Source organism: Nyctereutes procyonoides, unplaced genomic scaffold (genome assembly GCF_905146905.1).
Source record: "Nyctereutes procyonoides isolate TBG_1078 unplaced genomic scaffold, NYPRO_anot_genome, whole genome shotgun sequence".
Lineage (NCBI taxonomy): Eukaryota > Metazoa > Chordata > Mammalia > Carnivora > Canidae > Nyctereutes > Nyctereutes procyonoides.
Window position 1 is genome coordinate 7,684,644 of NW_026575159.1, and position 20,409 is coordinate 7,705,052.

Here is a 20,409-nt window from a genome sequence, read left to right on the forward strand (position 1 = left end):
GCCATGGAGGGTGTAGGAGACTCAAGTAAATGACCAAAGATCCACAATGACAAAAAGCCAAATGAGAGTCAAAAATGTAAAAAGAAGCAGCTATTGATTCAGCATTAAAATTTTGCATTAGATGCGGCTGTCCATCATGGAACAGGATAGCTTTATGAGGTAATGGATCTCTAGTCACTAAATCCAGATATTCCTCATATAGACATTCAAATCTCATTTTAATTTGCTTGTTAGATTACATTCACTCGTGATGATCATTCTACAAATTGACACAATTAAGTAATGAACATTGTTTTCCCATAGTTATTCACATAAAGATTGCTCTTTTGCTTGATAACTGTTACTATGGTCCTGTTAGAATTCTCCATCAATATACTTTGCTAAAATAGGCAAACAAATAAATACACTAGTCCCCACAAACTTCTCATGTAAAATTAATATAACAAATTATTCTATTTGTTGAAGCTATTTCTAACAATTGCTCAGTAATTCTATATTATTTGTAATTTTTTCAGCATTCTAAATATTTTTTTCTTTCCACCACTGGTTATTCCATTTCATCTCATATAGTATTTATTAGATATTTATATAATTATTTATTCACACATATATTCATCCTAACTGAATAAAATGAAATAAGCATTACGTTAAACCTGATGTATTAGCCAGGTAGCTTTTAGATAAAGCTAGTGAAATTTCATACTCCCTAATGAAATATAAATCACATATTATGTTTTTGTGTATGTTATATAATATTTTGTGATTTAGTGATATGTTTAAAATTACCATACATATAAGAGGTTAATTAGAAAAAAGAGAAAAAAAATAGTGTTTGGCAATCCTTTAGAGTATTTAAAATGAAAAATCCAGTATTTTTCACGTTCCATAAGTCTGCATAAATGCCCTGTGAAGCTCGTTTTGTTTTCTAAGGTATGGTCATTAAATAAAAGGCTTCCTCAGTGAAAGATTTGATAGTGTCATTGTTATTAAGTGTCCAGTTTTGAATAGTGTTTGGCTAGAACAAGTGATATACAATGTACTTTGTCTGCAGATGTCTTCTTTGTTCATCATGCTGTCTTAACTCCTTAAAATAGTCCAAATTCCACTGCTTAGGGAGGTATTCATTGGTTCATTCTAAAAATATTTACTGAGCGTATACTGGCAGCACTGTGTTAGCTGCCAGAGCAGACTTACTTAGTGCCCTCATGAGCCTACAGATAATTAAGTAAGTAGTAACAGTAAAATGTGATGGGTGTTATAATAAGGAAATTACAGGGACCTATGAGAACATACAGCATGGGACTTAACCTTTTATCGAGTTCACGCAAAGTCTTCCACAGGAACTGTTTTAAGTTGAGACAGAAATGATGACTAAGAATAAGCCAAATAAAGGAGATCAAGGAGAGTGTCGCTTACAAAGGGAACAACATGCACAAAGGCACAAAGGCAAAAGAGAATTTTTATATAGAACTAAAATAGTGTAAACAGAAGAGGTAAGAACTGAGGACAAAGCACAAAGGCGAAATCCACCTGTCAAGGAGTTAAGAATATAGGGGACAGTTGAAGAACTGTAAGCAGGAAAGTGATAGTATTAGGCTTTTAATTTTAGGTTACTCTCTTTGCCCTCTGACAAATAGATTGGAGGAGAACAAGAACCTGAGACAGGGAGGATGACCACCCAATCTTAAGTGGCAAAAATTTGGGTGGAGAGAAATAGACATCTTTGCAAGATTTATGAAAGACAGACCTGATATATTTCATTGTATAGAGTAAGAGGGAAAAAAAATTCATCAAGATTTCTGTCTTGTGCAACTGAATGGATGAAGGGTTCATTCTGAAACAAAGAACACTGGAGAAGATCCGTAATAATGAGAAAAAAAAATTATGAAGTCAATTTGGAACAGGCTGAATTGAAATTCCAGCAAGAAGCTTAGCTGAAAATGCCCAGTGGGCAGTTGGTATGGCATGCAGCTTAAGTGAAAGGTCTGGGTTAGATATTTAGGTTTAAGAACAATAATTTTATTCCGTTCTTCCTTTGGGAAAAAAAATGTTTTCTGATGATCTGTTATGATGCAGGTCCTGGGCATCATCAGCACAAAATGGTAGCCAAAGACATGAAAGTAGGCAAGATGGCAGAGAGAATGGTATAAGGTAAAATGAACAAAAAACACAGAATCTCTCAATCACTGTATCTGATGTATTGAATAGGAAGAGGAGAGACCATGTTCCTAGATGTAGAAGCAAGATGTAAAAAAGAAATAAAACAAAATCTAAGAGAGTATTGGTACCGTGAAAACTAAGGAGGAAAAATATGTTTTAAGAATGACAGGAGAATGGGCAGGATTAGAATGTTGCTGTCAGGATAAGCAGTATGAGCAACACAATGCAGTTAATGACCTAGAGGTCCTCAGTGATTGCTACGGGTGGCTCATTTAAAGCACTGGATGCAAAAACCATATTGCAGGGCTCAAAAACAAAGAATGAGAATTAAAGGAGAAATGCTAGGGGTTTTGTGTTGTTGTTTTCTGGTTTTTTTTTACTCTAAACTGAGACAGAAATGGAAAAGCTAATATTCATATAGAGCCTCCAGGATAACCTTCATAAACTCACAAGTATATGATACAGCAAATGTTTAATGAAGTTCCTAAAGTTAGCATTTGGTTGCAGATTTTCTATGCAAACTGGAACGTGGACAATTCTAAAATCCTTGTCTACCAGTGTTAAGATAGGATTGATTGGTTTTCTCTGAATTTTACAAGTTAGTCATAAAATGATATTCTAGCCATAATATAAGCATAGAACTATAGTCTTTTCATTTTTAATGTCCTTAAAACATTGTAAACATACATTTCATATTTTCTCATTGGTTTACTGACCTATGTTATTCCTAATACCTGTCAAGTGATTTTTTTTAATTTTCTGAAAAATAGCAGATAAATTCAAAAAGTTGATTTTTTTTTTTTTTGACTAAAAATTATACTCTCTAAATTCAGGGTTTTCTTTCTTTTCTTTTTAGATTTATTTATTTATTTATTTATTTATTTATTTATTTATTTGACAGAGAGAATGTGTGTGAAAGAGCACAAGCAGGGGAGAATAGAAGGAGAGGGAGAAGCGGGCTCCTCACGCAGGGGAGCCCAATGTGGGGCTTGATCCCAGGAACTGGATCATGAACACAGCTGAAGGCAGACACTATTGGGCTGAGCCTCCCAGGCCCCCCCCTAATTTCAGTTTTAATGAGTGGTTTCTTGGCTACTTTTTCCAGAGCTGGTAGATATATCTCAATTGCAAAGGAAAACCTTATGACTCAATTGAAGAAGTAACAAGTGATTTTTATGAAATATAAATTATATAATATTTTGTGAAGAATAATTACCTTCCAGGGAGTATATTATGACTCAGTAGTAAAATGCCATCAATTTATCCAGAAAAAAAAAATCTCCTTGTAAAACGGAATAACTCATCAAATTTCTCCTCCCCCAAAGTGGTCACAGCTGCAATAATATGTATGTAGACTAGCATCCCTGTTGCTTGCTATGAGATAACTGGTTTTGTTAATTAAATGAGGACAGTGGACATCAGAGGAAGCTGAGCCCTTGCTTAATCCAAGTACTTAATGTTAATTTGTTTGAGCCAAATCATAATAAATCTTTTGCTACTGGCCAGTATATGGCTGAGGAATGGATATTCTTGCAATTTTGGTCAATAGTATGAGAGGGAAAATCTACGGGAAGGATTTCTCAAGTTTTTTTTTTTTTACCATTGTAAAGGTCCATAAGATAGAAACATTCCATCTTGGCTTTTGACCATTGCTGTGTAAAGCTATTATGACTAGAGCTCTTGTAGCCATGAGAAAAGAAGCTCAAGGACTAAGTCAATGTGCTAAAATGGCAGAATGGAGAAATAGAGAATAACCTGGATCTGGAATCACACAAATAAATCTTTGAAATAAACAACCCTTATCCATGTAGTGCAGATAAAAACACACGTTTCTCATTGCTTACGCTTTCTTGAATTGGTTGTCCGCTTTTTGCAGATAGAAAAATTAGTAAGTATCTTTCTATTGCATTCAGTCATGTCAGTGAAGTGTACTGGCTAAAGCTTTAGAAGTAACCTGCATCCAGTCATCTCTGAAAGGATTAACTTCAAACATACAATGAAAAGGAGAGAAATTTAAATTCCCTTACTTGAATGCCAGCTCCCTCTGGCACTGTGATCTTCCATACACAATTCAGATTGTTGTCATAAGGCTCAGGGTATCCAGGAGACAAAATAGTCCCTTTGCGCTTAGTTAAAATTCCACCACAGGGCACTAAAAGTAAAACAATTCAAGAGAGGAAGTCAATTCTAATGCAAAGGATTAAAATAAGAGAAAAGGTCAGAGATAACATCTTAGACAGATACTGGAATTGCAAACACCACCAAATCTTACGATTTTTTAAAACTCCTAAGAACAATGAAAATTACATCTTCCTTCCTAAAAACTTTTAAAAATAATTAGACAACACGAATGGATAACCTTACGATGGCATATCTAAAATCATACTACAATGAACTCAATGACAGCCTATCATCTCTAGTATATTACTTAAAAAAGTGCATTGGCACATTTGCTTTAAAACCGCTCTTATCTAGAAATAGAAAATTTTGAAGAATCATCTTATTTTTTCTTTATGCATCCTTTATGCATCTTTTCAGGAGTAAGGAAGATGATAATAACACTTATACTGAGTCTATTATTTGCCTGGGACTATTCTAAGTGATTTACAGATTTCTAATTCATTAAAGCCTCTAAATCCAATGAGATAAAAATAAATATTCTCATTTTTATAGAAAAGAGAGTCACTGAGCAATTAACTAACTTGCCCAAGATCACAGAGCTACTAAGAGATGAAAATGAAATTTAAATACTGATAGTTTGGCTCCAGAGTCCATGTCCTCCCGTGGAAGAAAAAGACTTGATATGGTGCTGGTCTGGTCATTGCAAGTTATAGTATGACAAGAAACAGTAAGTGTGTGTAGACCTGCTCTGAAGTCAATGAAGGCCTCTATCACTTTATAAGGTACTAATTTTAAAGTAAAATTCTCATACCACTGGTACCATCAGCTTGGTTCTGGGCATGACCTAACTTTAAAATTTAAATACTGTGTAATATTGGATATATTGGATATTCTTGTTCAGTCTACTCAACTAATATACTCTCTTAGTGCTGAAACTCAGATACCTCATATGTGAAATGATGATGCAGTTGTTTAAAAGGGGCTTTTGTGAAAAATGTGTAGATAGGATAACGTACATAAAGAAGCTAGCAACTACTTGGCACACAGTGAGAGGTCAATGAATTGTATTTCATTTTGCTATTTCCTTTTACAACTATTATTATTGTAGATACCACTGGCACTCTGATCCTTGGGCATTTGTTGTAGTCTGGTTATAATAGTGAGATATCAGGATATATCTTTTATAATAATCATTTTTTAAAAGTTAATAATATAGTTTTCTCATACCTCCACAGCCTAATGCAAAAACCTAGGGCAATTGCTCAAAAGAGTGCTACAAACTTTTTTAACAGTGTGAAAATGTATCTTTAAAGAAAATCGTTTTGTTGTAATTTCCTATAAATTTGTGTTATTGGGTTAAATATCAATCCATGCTAACTTGGTCGGAAAAAATTTAGCTCCTTTAAAAAGAAAACCAACAGTTTTGGATGACTTGAGAATTAACATGCCAAGCATGGAAGAAGAATTCTATAATGGAGATTCACCCAGAAAACAGATGAAAAATAAGTGATTGAGGAAGTGTTGACTTTGAGTTGAAAGAAAATACAGATGTTCTTCCACTCCATTGTCACTATCCTACCTCAGCCTCATTTTTTTTCCCCCTAAGTTACTTCATTAATCATATCAGTGGACCTCATTATGGCGGGTGTGTTATCCATGTAATATGTCTCCTTATTATTTTTAAAATGACCTTTTAAAATTAAAATTTGATCATGTTATTTCAATGCTGAAAATCCTTCAAAAATTGCCTCACTTCTACAGATAAGTACAGTTGACTTTATCGGTTTCTAACTACACTTCCAGGCTTCTATGTACCCATGATTTCACAATACATCATCATCATAATCCCTTATCCCTGTTCAGTCTACTCAGCTAATATACTCTCTTAGTGCTGTGACTTGGCATGTCCTTCTCCCACATAGCCAACACTACCATCCATGGTCATTCAATGTTGATATTACTTCTTTGGCTTTTTGCTGACTCCCTTATCTGTTAGATGTCCCATAGTTTTCCACAGCACCAAGTTCTTTCTTATACAGCTCCATCATAGTATAGCTCATATATATTTTCACAGTCTTTCTATATCTTATACTCTTCTAAGAGACTGAAGACTGAGGAGATGAAGCAATCCACTTTTTGTCTGGAACTCTGCTCACTGTGGTGCTAAGATTCTAACTTACCTTCTTTTTTTTTCTTCCTAAGGTTTCCTTCCCTGCTGCCACAGTGGCAAACCTCCTCTTCCTCCATTCATTTCATAAGGCTTTTGTCTCCACTCCTTCAAAATGACTATGCCAAAGTCACCAGAATATTCTTGTTGCAATGTGATATTCAATTCTTAATTTGCATTTTACTCAATCTATGAGTAATTATTTCTTCCTATTGATCAGTTCATCTAACTTGAGTCTTTCTTTGCCTGGCCATTGGGATATCACACTATCCTGCTTTTTTCTATACCACTGGCTATACTCAACAATCAATCTTTTCTTTCTTTCTTTCTTTCTTTCTTTCTTTCTTTCTTTCTTTCTTTCTTTCTTCTTTTTTTCTTTCTTTTTCTTTCTTTCTTTCTTTCTTTCTTTCTTTCTTTCTTTCTTTCTTTCTTCTCACCCTCCTCCTCTGATCCTTTAAATGTTGTAACACCCTCTGACCTAAGCCACCTTTTCTTTTCTTTCCAAATATCACCCCTCAATAATGGCATCTATTTCCATGTCATCTATATTACTACTAAATGTTTATCTCAAAATCTGACTTTTGCTCAGAATGCTGAAATAATCTGCCTAATTAGTATGTCTAAAACAATGCTTTTGAAATTTTCCTCTAGCTATAGCATTCTTCATCTCAGGAAATGTCACCACATTCACCTAGCTCTAGGCCAAAAATCTAGGACTCATTCATCTTAATTTCTCTTTCTTATATTCAAATTCACATTTATTTATTTATTTGATGATTTTATTTATTTACTCATTAGAGACACAGAGAGAGACAGAGGCAAAGACAGAGGCAGAGGGAAAAGCAGGCTCCCTATGGGGAGCCTGATGCGGGACTCAATCCCAGGACCCTGGGATTACGCCCTGAACCCAAGGCAGACACTCAACCACTGAGTCATCCAGGCGTCCCTCAAATTCACATTTACATCTATACTCAACCTATCAGTAAACTTTCTCAGTAATATTTAAAAAATATATTCCAAAGCTTATCAGTTCTCATCAGTTCTATCAAAATTACTATTACCGTTCCTCTTCACTACTGCAATCCCCTTGTATTCTGTCTTTTTGATTCTATTCCACTCTTCTTTACCCTGGCCACAGTGATTTTTTAGAACTAAAACCACATCATTCTCTAGCTCAATAAATTCCCTCATTCCTTAGAGAAAAGTCAAACTCCCCACAGCCTTTGAGGCTCCATAAATTCCCTCATTCCTTAGAGAAAAGTCAAACTCCCCACAGCCTTTGAGGCTCCATATGACTTGGCCTCTGCTCTGCCTCCCAAACTCTTCTATCATGTTTGCCATCATTCACTCTGTTCCAGACACCTGGGATTCTTGCTGTGGCTTGAATGTGTCAAGATCTGTCTCTGCCTCACAGTCTATATGCTTATTTACTTCCAACACATTTATAACGCACCTCCGTTTGTCTTATTTGGATATAAGACAGCAGCATGCCCTGGATGTCTTCTTCTGACTTCCAGTCCCTTCTTTACTTTTCCCCACAGTACTTAATCACTATCTGAAGTAAGAGAACACATTATTGATGTGTTGCTCAATCTCCCTCTACTCATATAGAGTATGTAAATTCAATAAGGGCAGGGATCTTATCTTCTTATTCAAAGCTAGAATAGAGACTGACACTTAGTAAGCACTCACTAAATGTTGAATAAACTGTTGATAGCCTGCTTGTTTATCTGTGGTATACAGGTATATTGTGGTTACAAGTCCCTCTTTATCATTCCTGCATTATTCCTTTCTCTTAGTATTTTCCTAAAGAAGCCATATATAACAATATAAATTTTCATATTATAGTATAAAAATATACTTTAAAAGTATCCCCAGATATGCATTACTATATAAATGATATTTTATAAAGTTTCAATTCCCATGTTTATTAATCTAACATTTGTTTCTTATTTTAAAAGATATATTTCCCTACTGATTAATACTACACTATGTAACATGGATTAAGAGAACAGGCTTTAGGCAAACAACCTGGGTTCAAATTCTAATTCTGTTTTTATCTCTAAACCACAGAGGTTTTACCTCCTTGTGTTAGTATCAACATTAAAAAAGAAAATGCTTAATATTGGTTCTTACAAATGTTAATTGCTCTTTATCATTATTTTGAATAACCTCTTCATGGATGAATGGTTGGATGAATAAATGAATCAATGAATGAGGTTTCAGCTCCTGTATTTATTTCTTCATCAATTTCTCTCCTGCTCTAAGAAAGGGTGATATAAACAGGTTGCCATGGAGCTAATCCAAGTAAAAGTAGTTCTTTCTGGGTCTCTAAAGGTCTTGCCTGTTGGGTGGAGGGGGGAGAACCAGATAAAGGTGATGGGATAAGCAGCTAATTAAAGACTTTTTGCCTAAGGGCAGTAAATGGCAGGTTCAGGAGCTTTTCAAAAGAGACCTCCCACTAACAAAAGTACTTATGCCTAAGGCCATATATTGTCAGAGCTATTAGTGGCTGCAGGGGGTTATTTGAATCACATAGTCTCAGAGCGAGGAGAGGTTGGAGTTTTATAAGACAGGAAATTTTAAAAAATCTGAAGTGTAACAAGGTCAAATTTGTAAGATAAAAACTCAGTCTTCAGAATATTTTTCAGTTTTGTATTTATTTCAAACCCAGTGCTCTTATCAAACTATCACTGTACTGTAATTTACCTAAGAATGGCTTGATAAAACAGATTTGTACAAGATTACTAAATATTATTTACATACTGGTCATTTAAACCTGTGGATCCCCTACCTTAGTATTTAATCATTTTAACTATACATACAAATCACATATTATGACAAAGGGGGCTGCTTTCCACCCAACAGTTTATTTTCAGTCTGTCAGGTTTTGCAAAATTATAGAACATTTTATTGTGTACTACTAGAACACAAAAAATGAAGTGTTGGTAACAGTAGTAAGAACCATAAAACTAAAATAATATAGTGGATGTGGAAATCATTAGGAATGTGGAAAGCTGCCTTCTTTGGTTTCAAATGATGCTAACTTGGCTTAAACTTTTAATTGAGCATTCACTGAGCAGTAAAGGTAGAGAAAATACAATCATAAAATCCAGGAAATAGATTGTCAAAGACTGTATCTAAACTGTAAAGTATAAACAGAGAATCTATTCTCTCTCAGAATAAAACTACCCACATTATATGTAAACTGTGCTTTACCTATATCTCTTTCCTACAGAAATAGTCTCAGAAGAGTTCCAAACTTCTGGCTTTCAAGGGTCTAAGCAAGCAAAGTGAGCAACAACATCACCACCTAGCGAAAGCCTGAGATTGAAAATGCACGGGCCCTGGATTTGGGAAATTGCCCAGTTGTTTGACCTCTACAAGAATTCAAGAAATAATCACAGCTAATTGTTAAAATCCATTCATTGAGCAAACCTTTACTGAATACCTATTATACACCAGGTCCTCTTTTGGTGGAATATAAAAACAATATAGTGTCTTGGCAAAAGAAGATGAGAACGATTAAGATACTAAAAACAAAACAAAACCCCAAACTATATGTAATATAGTGGCTGGTTGCCATTAAATAAAAGCAGGATAAAGGTATAAAACAAATGGAGGATGGGTGGCAGAAAAATATTTTACACAGGATGTTCAAGGAATATTATTATCAGGTTGAATAAAGTGGTATAGTAAGCCTAAAAGATCTTTGGGAATGTTTGTTTCAAGAAGAAAAAATAGAAAGTTCAAGGGTTTTGAAGCAGTTAATATTTTATCTATGAACAAATGTTGAAAATGAACTAAAAATTAAAGATAATGCTTTGGGGTACCCAAGGAGGTTTAGTATGTTATGTGTCTAACTCTTCATTTTGGCTCAGATCATGATCTCAGGGTCCTGAGATCAAGCCCTGTGTGGAGCTCTGTGCTCAGCCAGAGTCTGCATATCCCTCTCCCTCTGCTCCTTCTTCGTCCTCACCACACCCCACTATCTCTCAAATAAATAAATAACATTTTAAAAAATTAAATTAAATTAAAGATAATGCTTTGATATTAAGATAACTATATATATCAAACCTTTTCCTTTTCCTTTTTTGAATATTTAAGATACAATTATTTTTATAAAATATTTTAAGACACAATTATTTATTTTTATGAAATATTTAATAATAGAAATAAAAAATATTTAAAAATAGAATTACAAATATATTTTTATTTATGTAGAGATTAGCAGTTGGACCAAATGGTAGAACCTAAACTGAGTCATCATCTGAGTGTCATTTAGAATCATCACCTTTCTATTTTTGGTCTCACATAGATAATATAGATACTATAGGTCCTTCTGTAGTATACTCAATTTTCTGGATAACACCTATTCTACAGGGTGTACATTATTTCTGAAATGGTATAAAAGAAATATGTCCATTTCATGTGAACTTGGGAGAAAACAAGTTGTCTTATTCTATTTTCTATATCTAGGTATACATTTTCAAACCAGTGCAAAAACAGACAATAGTCTGTTCTATGTTCAACTTACCTAGATACAGTAATAGAGAGACTGTAATGGTTCCTGACCCCTTCATCTTTTGCCTTAAAGTAGAAAGGAGGCTGAATCCAGCTGAGTTAAGGAGAGTACACTAACATTTATTCTTGAAGTTGAATGTCAGCCATGAACTAGGGTCTGATTTGAAAGGCTTGAATTGGCTTTAGTGCCTCATAGGAACTCTTGTCCTTGCTGAAATGACCATAGTTGAATAGCATCACTGTCCTCTATTTACATGGATTTTTATTTCTGATTGCAAAAACACTGGGTTTAACCAAGTGATTGATACATGTGACATACACGAAAAAGCTCTGTAATACTCCTGAAACTAATATTACACTATATGTTAACTAACTGGAATTTAAATTTAAAAAAATGAAACAAAAAATAAGCTAACAGCTTCTTTAATTAAGATACAAAAATTTTTGTAATAATATAGAGAGTAGGGATTTTCTTCTGCTTTAAATAAAAATGATTTATGTTTAGGAATTAGGATTCTTATTCTTCCTATCCTACAATATACTCCTCCTTCTTTCATTTCCCTTTCTTATTCCTAAAATGTTCATTCATTTTTCTTGTTTTAGTCCTTTTGTTATGTCTTTTTATCTCTTTGTTCTAAGCCTATCTCATTTTCATACTTTCATGGACAAAAAAAAAATTTCTTTGAATAATGAAGTTTTTTAAAGTTTCAAGAGAAGAAAAAAAGTCTTAATGCAAATCTTTGTTAAATATATATGCTCTCAAAGCCAAATGCAGCTGTTATAATTACTGTTTTTTTAATTTATTTATTGTATTTTTTTTTTGAGAGAGAGAGAGAGCACACAACAGAGAGAGAGAGGAAATCTCAAGCAGGCTGCACAGCCAGCATGGAACCCGACGTTGGATCTCACGACCTGAGCCAAAAATCAAATCAGATGCTTAACCAACTGAGCCACCCAGGTGCCCCATTGCTGTTTAAATTTTAACTTTATTTTAATTTTATACTTTTGCAAACAATGAGAACAAACCAAATCATGAACATATGCCTATTGTTTTAAGACAGCTCCTTTCAACTTTTTGTCCTTACGTGTATCAACTAATGAAAAGGAATTTCAGTCCTCCAAAATAGCATATTTTAATAAATAATTACTATTATTCTCAAGAAAATGATTCTCAAGAAATCATTATATTTCTTCCACTGTCTTTCTTAAAAGTTTTAAGTGCAAAAAAGTATTATATTCAAAGGGCCATACATTATAATAATTCTAAATTATTAGAATTGGAAAACATGAACGGAGTCCGTATTTTTAGCCTTTTTAAAATGCAAAAAAATCTTCTGTGGAAGATAATTTTCACGTTTATTAACTTTAAAGTATTACTAAAACAACATATCAACAACTGAGAAACAATAATATCAAGCTTTCTGTCGGCACTGCATAATTCTATATTCTAGATCTAATACTTTTAGAATTAAAGTCTCCTCTCCTGATTCTTTGATGGAAGATTTGGCAACAACAAAAACAATTTAATTATTGACTACCTACAGGGCTCCAAGAACTATGCCAAATAATGTAATAGTCACAATAAACCAATGTGGGAAATTCTTTTATTTTCCTGCTTTAACAATATGGCAATTAAGAATCAGAAATTGTGTAAATTTTCCAGGATCATGTAGTAACTCACTACATCCCAGTATAACGTCAAAGTACAAGACTATTGCCCAAAACTTAACCTTTAAGCTGAGAACCTACGATTCCCAGCTATGGGGATTTTACTCAGTTTTATATGATTCCTTACAACTTTCCTCCTTTATTTAGTATATTAACATGATAAATATACAAATAGAGCCTTTAAGGGGTAATTTATAGATTTATACTAAATTTCTTTGCATATATAGGTTCTCTTAGCATGCAAACTAGAGCAATAAATGATTTTTTCAATGATATTTAAAGATTAATGAGCTAGTATATGAGCTTTCAGATGTCACTATATTCTATTTTTATAATAAATTATTATCTTCAAGGAATTTTCATCATATATATGAAACTAAATTAAGATAGCTACTTACCTAGTTACCTTCTGTCATATGGTATTGATATTTTCTTTCATTATCTACATGAATAAACTAAAAGTGACATAAATTATGTAAATAATTACCAGGAAAAGTGAGACAGAAATAACGACTGATTCCTGATATTTATAGAGAAATATTAAAAAAAATCCATTGTGAGGCTGAAGAGATTTATTATCATGTGTCTGTCTTCAATTATTAAGCTGATTTAAAGCAATGTAATTTCCAATTTATGCATATTGCATGACTAATTTTGGCATAGACATATAAGAACATTTCTCTCAGTTCATGGTCCTTTAGCTTAGGATAATTTATTTATTATTGTTTTATAAGAGTATGAAGTCAACATATATTGTGTTCAAAAGAAGAAACATTATCTGCTTTGTCTTTATGAGAGTATGAAAGCACAGAAAGGGGAATATCTGTTAGTTCCATTAACCCTAGTTCTATGCTAGGTAAAAAAAATACAAGGAACATTAACTCCAAATGATTTGTTTTCCTATACTTGTTAACTGTCAAAAATGTATTTCAATAGGGTATATCTGTTTTGGGGCTGGTGATATCAAGTTCTTAGAAGGACCAAGTGACCATCCATCCTCTCTTTATGTTTATAATAGCCTTAGTTTATACCATCTTCCCAGCAAAATTATCAATAATGTCCTTATTTGGGTGGTAAAATGTATTAAACTTAGGGCAGATATATCCTATATAAATTACATGTTCTATAAATGCATATTAAACAGACTTTATCTTTACTCCTTCCTCAGTAGTAATTAATATATTGATTCGCAATTTTAAAATACAAGTTATTTTAATGAACTATGAACTAACAATATGTTAAATCTGTGTTAAAATACAGTAAAATATGTTTTTAAAAGTTAAAAATAAAACATACCGATACACATAATTTCTTTTCAGATATGACAAGATGTGTTATTTAAAATACATTTTAAAAATAAAATATATTTTATATATTTATAAGTGTATATATTGCATGTATGCATATACACAATCATGTCCCATTCTATGAAAAATTGGAATTAAGATTATTAAAATAAAAACAAAATTTGCTTATCTCTTTTCTAAAAAAATTCTTATTTTCTAAATCACCTACCAAAAAAATTTTAATGAATTCAATTCATAAGAGCTATTTCTTAACCTGAGATTAAGTTTTAGCATTCTTCTTTTAATATAATACTATATAATCAGGGGCATCTGGGTGGCTCAGTTGGTTAAGCATCAGACCTTTAATTTTGGCTCCAGTCATAATCTCGGTATCCTGAGATGGAACTCTGCCTTAGGCTTCCTGCTCAGTGGAAGTCTGCTTGAGATTCCCTCCATCTCCCTCTGCCTTCCACCCACCCCCCCACACACATACTCTCTCTCAAATAAATACATAAATCTTTTTTAAAATAATATAATACCATGTAATCAAAGAAAATAATTTCCAGGTATGCCCTTGGGATAGAGAAGAGATAAACTTCCTAATCTACCTTTTCCAAATCTATGGAATTCTACAAGAAACAAAAGTCATTGTAATGATCCTGAAATATATAAAATTCAAAATTTTTATGGCTTAGTAAATGTTTTAATCTGTTTCATATAATTTACCAGGGTTAAGAGCCCATAACTTTAGAAAGTGTATATTCTATTTACCATTTTAAATTGGATACAGTCTTGAAAAAATAAATTTTTAAACAATTAGATTTCTGGCTAACCCTTTATACTCTAATCATTCAAAGTGTTACTACTTAGACTTGTGAGAGACTGAAAAAAATCCCTTATTTTGTATTTTTTACATGTATCTATAACTAATAGAAAAAAGAAAAAAAACAGATTTATTTTCTAATGCATATTTTGTAATTCTTTTGATGCTAAAGTAGAATATGCTCAAAAAAATCCCTTCTGAGATCTTTAAACAATACATAAACTCTTTACATACTGGCATAGGAATCTCTGCATAAAATTGTAGAGATATTTATATCAATAATCCCATACTAATAGCATTCAATTTTTGTTTTATTGTCAACATGTACCTATACCTTCATACATCTAAATCAATAAATGAAGAAACTATCCAGCTAAGTCAACACAAAATATTTTTCATTGATCACATTACATCTGAGCTGCATCAAATATCCACATTTGCTTGCATATTTAGGTACATCTTAACTAATGACATAGTTTAAAAATTAATGCGTAACTATTAGATTTAAAATAAAATTATTGATAAATGCAAGATAACTAATTTTTATATAAATATACACAATCACAAAGCATTTAAATTTATATACTCACCAATACAGGTGGGTAAGGAATCATTCCATTGGGCTAAAGAATTGGGCACTGTATCACACCTAATTGCTATGGATCCATGGAGAATATATCCTGGATTACATTCAAAAAGAACCAATGAACCAACCGCAAATTCATTGCCAATCCTTCTTCCAAATCTTGGTTCAGGCACAGAACTGCATTGTGTGGAACTTGTTCTAGGAACAGCTGTATACAAATAATTGTTGATTTTAATTTCATATTTGGTGGAGAAATACAAATTTCAAAATGTAACTATTTAAGCAAATTTCAAAGAAGTCTTCTCTTTTATCTGCACTCAAATTAACATCTTGAATAAATTTCTAAAAGTTTATATTTACTCAGAATTAAATACAATTTAAAATGAATACTGCTATTGTCATCAAGATTTCTTATTAAAAAAACACTTTACTTTTGATCCTTTAAACATTAACATCATCATAAGTTTTTTTTTCCTTATTTTTTGTTTTACCAAACTTATAACAAAGTAGTTTGAATTAGGTATTTCAATTTATAGGATGATAATTAAAAGATATTTTTTTTCTTTTTAAACTGGGATACCAAGTTCAAACATGTGTCAGGTTACATAAGGTTATGTCACATTTTATTTTTCAGTAGTTTCATAGATTTTAAAAAAACACTTTACTAATTTCACAGCGTGTTCACAAACTTAGTTGTTCAAAATATGTTTGTTATTGATGAAGGCAATGTTCAAGACTAAGTAGAATAGAAGTCAGACAGATTAACAACAATAGAAGTTTTTAATAATCATAATATCAAATTTGAAATTGTTTTTAGACTTTATAGGTATGTCATTTGATTGTGACTTTTTTTTGTTTGTTTAGTAAAATAGAATGATAACAGGATGTTTTTTCTTTTTAAAACACATAGAGATGGAATTAAAGACTTTGACAACAGCCCAAAAAATGACATGATGAATTCCAAATAGATTCATTCCTCTTATGTGACTTGTAATAGTGCCTTTTTAAATTCATAATATCATATACTGATTAATAAAGGAATACTATTAAAAATGAAATAGTAAAATATTATAGCCAACATTATAAATGGAATAAAAAGAGTTAACAAAAGTATCAAATCACATATGTTTATAAATGTCTTAAGAACAAAGTTCCAGATACATTTGAGAATAACTACCACATGATCATACACAATTAAAACAAAATGTTTCAAATTATAGCCCTTAATATTTTAATGATAATGTGGAAGCTTGTCTATAAAAGGTGAGAAGAATCTGTGTAAACAAACTTTCAATTGTGCACAAAATCTAATAGCCATGAAGAAAGTTTGAAATTTCCTGAGAGAATAAGAAACTAAAATTTTAGAATAGAATAATGATTTCCCTGCATGTCTAAATACATCAGCACAAAATTTTACACATTTTTAATTTAGAATGCTAGACTATGGGGAAAATAGAATATGTAAAGAGTGAAGAGTTGTCAGAAAAAAAATGTTTTAGAACAATATGTTGGAAAGAAGGAAAATCATACTTGAGAATGATGATGGAAGCAATAGGTCACTTATGACTTTGGTCAAAGTAACAGTGCTCTAGTGATGGGGGAGGGAACAGGGCAAAACTTAAAAAAAAATACGCAACCTTGATCTCTCCTATATGGTTATGAGGATCTCATCATTAATAATTCTGAACATAGCATGAAGAAACTGACATCATTCCTTAGTGTGTTTCTAGGCTACAGGGTCACTTACCTTGATAAACAAAGTGAAATCCCTTAGCTGTTATTGGTCCAACTGAAGTAAATCGAATTGTGATCTGATTACCTGAACTCAGTGGAAGTGATTCTCCTACTCAACAAAACAAACACTAAGATATCATAAATAATTTCATTCAGTAAACCTAACAAATTATATTAATTTACACTGTTATTTGAAAATGTTAATCTATGTTCTATCAAAGTACTTTAATATATCCTACCTCTGACAATATATTTTCTTTGGGTTCAGCTTCAATCTCAACCTTTTTACCAGAAGGCTTTAATTACAGTTTGATACATATTGTCTCATTTAAAAAATAATCCTTAAATATTTTATATTACATTAAATACCACAAACTGTCTAAATATTATATTTACTTGATTACAATCCCCAAAAATAGTTGGTAATATTTTTCTCAAGCATTTGAGTTACTATCGTGTTTCTATTTTGTTTTCAATAAAGAGTGATTCTATTTTCAGTTTCTCATATGGATGACATAAATCTCAACTTTCACTATAATACCAATCAAAGTCAGTCTTTAATCAATAACTGATGCATGGCAGTTCTAGTAAAGGATACCTGAATGGGATCCTGAGAGGGAAGATAACAGAGAAGATTGCTGAGTTGGCCCATCATACACCTCAACAACATCGTGGAGTGATGTCTGGAAAAATACAAACTGGCCAAACACCACTGATCAACAGGAACCAGGAGAAGCAAACAAATCACCAACCATCCAAAAACGAAAACAAAAAATAAAAAAAAAAAAAATAGAAAGAGGAGGAGAGAGAGAACAAAGTATTACAATATAATACTCATCTTTTTTCTACCTTTAAAAGAGGGTAGGTGCCAATTGGTTGGTATGCCTAACACATGTATTTCAGGTCATAAAGGTAATGACCATAGCCTAAAAGCAATAAAATTTTTAAAATACTATTTTTTAAAAAAATAAATTACATGAGTATAACATTTATTTTTAGATAAGAAGTCATCATAAGGTTGGTGATTAATACATTAGAATAACTCTGATTTTCCATTGGTAGTTTGATTCTTTCACTTTGTGACTCTCTTCTCTTTTTCTAATTTTTTTCTCCTCTTTTCTATAAGATAGACAATGTTTCAATTTAGGGGGATTTTTTTTTCTTTTTTAGATTGCCTTTAAAATCCTGTTCCATTATGAGTAATAGTTTCACTGGAAAAGTATCAGCAAGATACTTTTTAGGTATAGTGTTTAGTTCACATTGTAACTTAAAAATGATTCCTAAACATTGTTAACGTTCTGCCAAAATAAATATTATACATAATTCCTCAGCAATGGAGATGTAAAATTTTACAAAATGGTTGGTTTCTCATAGTAAGTACAGATCTGAAGTACATATCAATAGATACTTATGTTTCTTCTTTTTGTGCTTTTCCTTCAATTATATGTGAACTTCACATGTGTAGAAATGATAGAAAATAAAACTTAGGAAAGAAAGAACCTAATCCAAAGCAGAGATAAGCTTATATTTTGTGTTTTTTAAAAAAGGAAATATGTAATAAGAATTATCCTTACAACATTTTATTGAATAGAAAAAATTATGGGGTTTAAAAGGTGATTTTTTAAATTTTAAATTTTAATAATGTAAAAACTCAAAATCACATTACTGTAATTAAACTATACATTGCATGAATATATATATTTTAAAAGTTCATCATCATTCACACTTAAATCAAGTTTATGGTCATCCTTTGGTGATCCTTTGAAGACAGACTAACTAATTCATATGAAACATGCTGAGTTTTGCATATGAACACACACACATAATACTATAAGCAAATATATATATATACATATATATGTATAAATGTGGATAAATAGATAGATTGATATACATTTTTTTTGCTTGCTAAAATAAGCTGGTGATCTCAGTCCAGTTCTTTATGAAGTAAAGGAAAATGAATACAGATACAGAGTTGTTGCTTTGAACAATTCCTGAACATTGATGTGCTATATTTCATAAATAATCCTCCCAAAAACATTTCTTAAAAGTCATGAAAACAAATTTATGTTTCTATCGAATCAGATACATGTAGTCTATCATTTACAAGCCATATGAAATTTCAGTCCAGATCATTTTAAAAGATCCATATATTGGTCCACCAAATCCCAAACTATCTCAAAAATATTCTAAAAAATATTAAGAAAGTTTTTGTTTTCTTTTTTGCATTTGTTTAGATTGGCGTTTGATCTGTTTCCAACTGTGTCTTTAAAAGTTTCTAATACAATGCAGATGTTACCACTGCCTTTCCAAGGGTCCCCTTACCCCCCACCCCAAAGTCATGTTAGCCTAATCATAAGCACTTTGCTAAAAACACTGAACAATCAAGCTCTTGGTAGATAAAATATTCTTTCTCTATCTTTTTTGGGAACACATTAGAAAAACAACAACAACACTAAAACTCAACATCCTTTAACTGTTTCTGCCAAAATATTTCACATATCATTAGAAACAAGCCCAATTCCCAAGCAAACTACCACATTATAAACAATATCTAAAAAACAAAACAACCCTCCCCCACAAAAAAACTCGAGACCAAAAAACAATTATCCAAGAGCTTTTTCTTTTCTTTTTTTTTTTTTTAATTTTTTTCAAGAGCTTTTTCTAAGGAAAAAGGAAAAAACAATTTTTCCCTTGTTTTTAGTCCTTTTGTTTACAATTCTTATTTCTCTACAGGTAGACCAGAACTTTGTGTCACTTGTGAACTGGTTATGTTGAAAGCGTAACTTCTAACAACATAGCCATTAACACGGAGTATTTGCATCACGTTAAGTAATGAAAACTGTAGAATGTGTCCTTGGAGGGTTTTTGGTAACTTGTGCCTGCAATTTGTTGTGCTAATTCTGTGGTGACAGTGGAGAGAACAGAGAAGGGTAGAGGGGAGGGAATGTAGTGTTGAATCTAGTCTCATTAATACCTATTAGCTATTAGTAAGCTACTACTTTTTAACTTTGCATTAATATAGCCAATGGAAATCTTAAATTTAAAACACCTTCTATTACTAAAAAAAAAGTTATTCTGAGAGTATGCTAAACCATTTTATGAAAAATAAAATTTTAAATACATTTTGAATACGTTTTTTGTAGTATGAAACATCAAGAACACTTGCATCATGATCTGATTTCCTACACATTACCACGGTTAAGTATTGCCTCACTAAATTATGTTACAAGCCCGAACCAAATCTTTCTCAGCCAGAAATCTCAAGAATTCAATGGTAAACCTTGTATTTGCTTCTCCATGCTGTCCATAAATGGCTTTATTTAGTTTTCTTATGCAC

General features: G+C 31.9%; 1 protein-coding gene across 3 annotated transcripts in view; it reads right to left on the minus strand.

The window, feature by feature from the left end:
* Positions 1-20,409, minus strand: part of CSMD3 (CUB and Sushi multiple domains 3) — a 1,184,516-nt gene that overhangs the window by 151,666 nt on the left and 1,012,441 nt on the right. For 2 of the 3 annotated variants that reach the window (XM_055314111.1, XM_055314109.1), the window contains 4 exons: positions 17,668-17,781; positions 17,083-17,178; positions 15,340-15,543; positions 4,188-4,312 (listed from right to left, as the gene is read on the minus strand). In XM_055314111.1, the coding sequence (XP_055170086.1) occupies positions 4,188-4,312; positions 15,340-15,543; positions 17,083-17,178; positions 17,668-17,781 (539 nt within the window). The remainder of the gene's footprint in view (positions 1-4,187; positions 4,313-15,339; positions 15,544-17,082; positions 17,179-17,667; positions 17,782-20,409) is intronic. The other variant, XM_055314112.1, reaches the window with a different exon arrangement.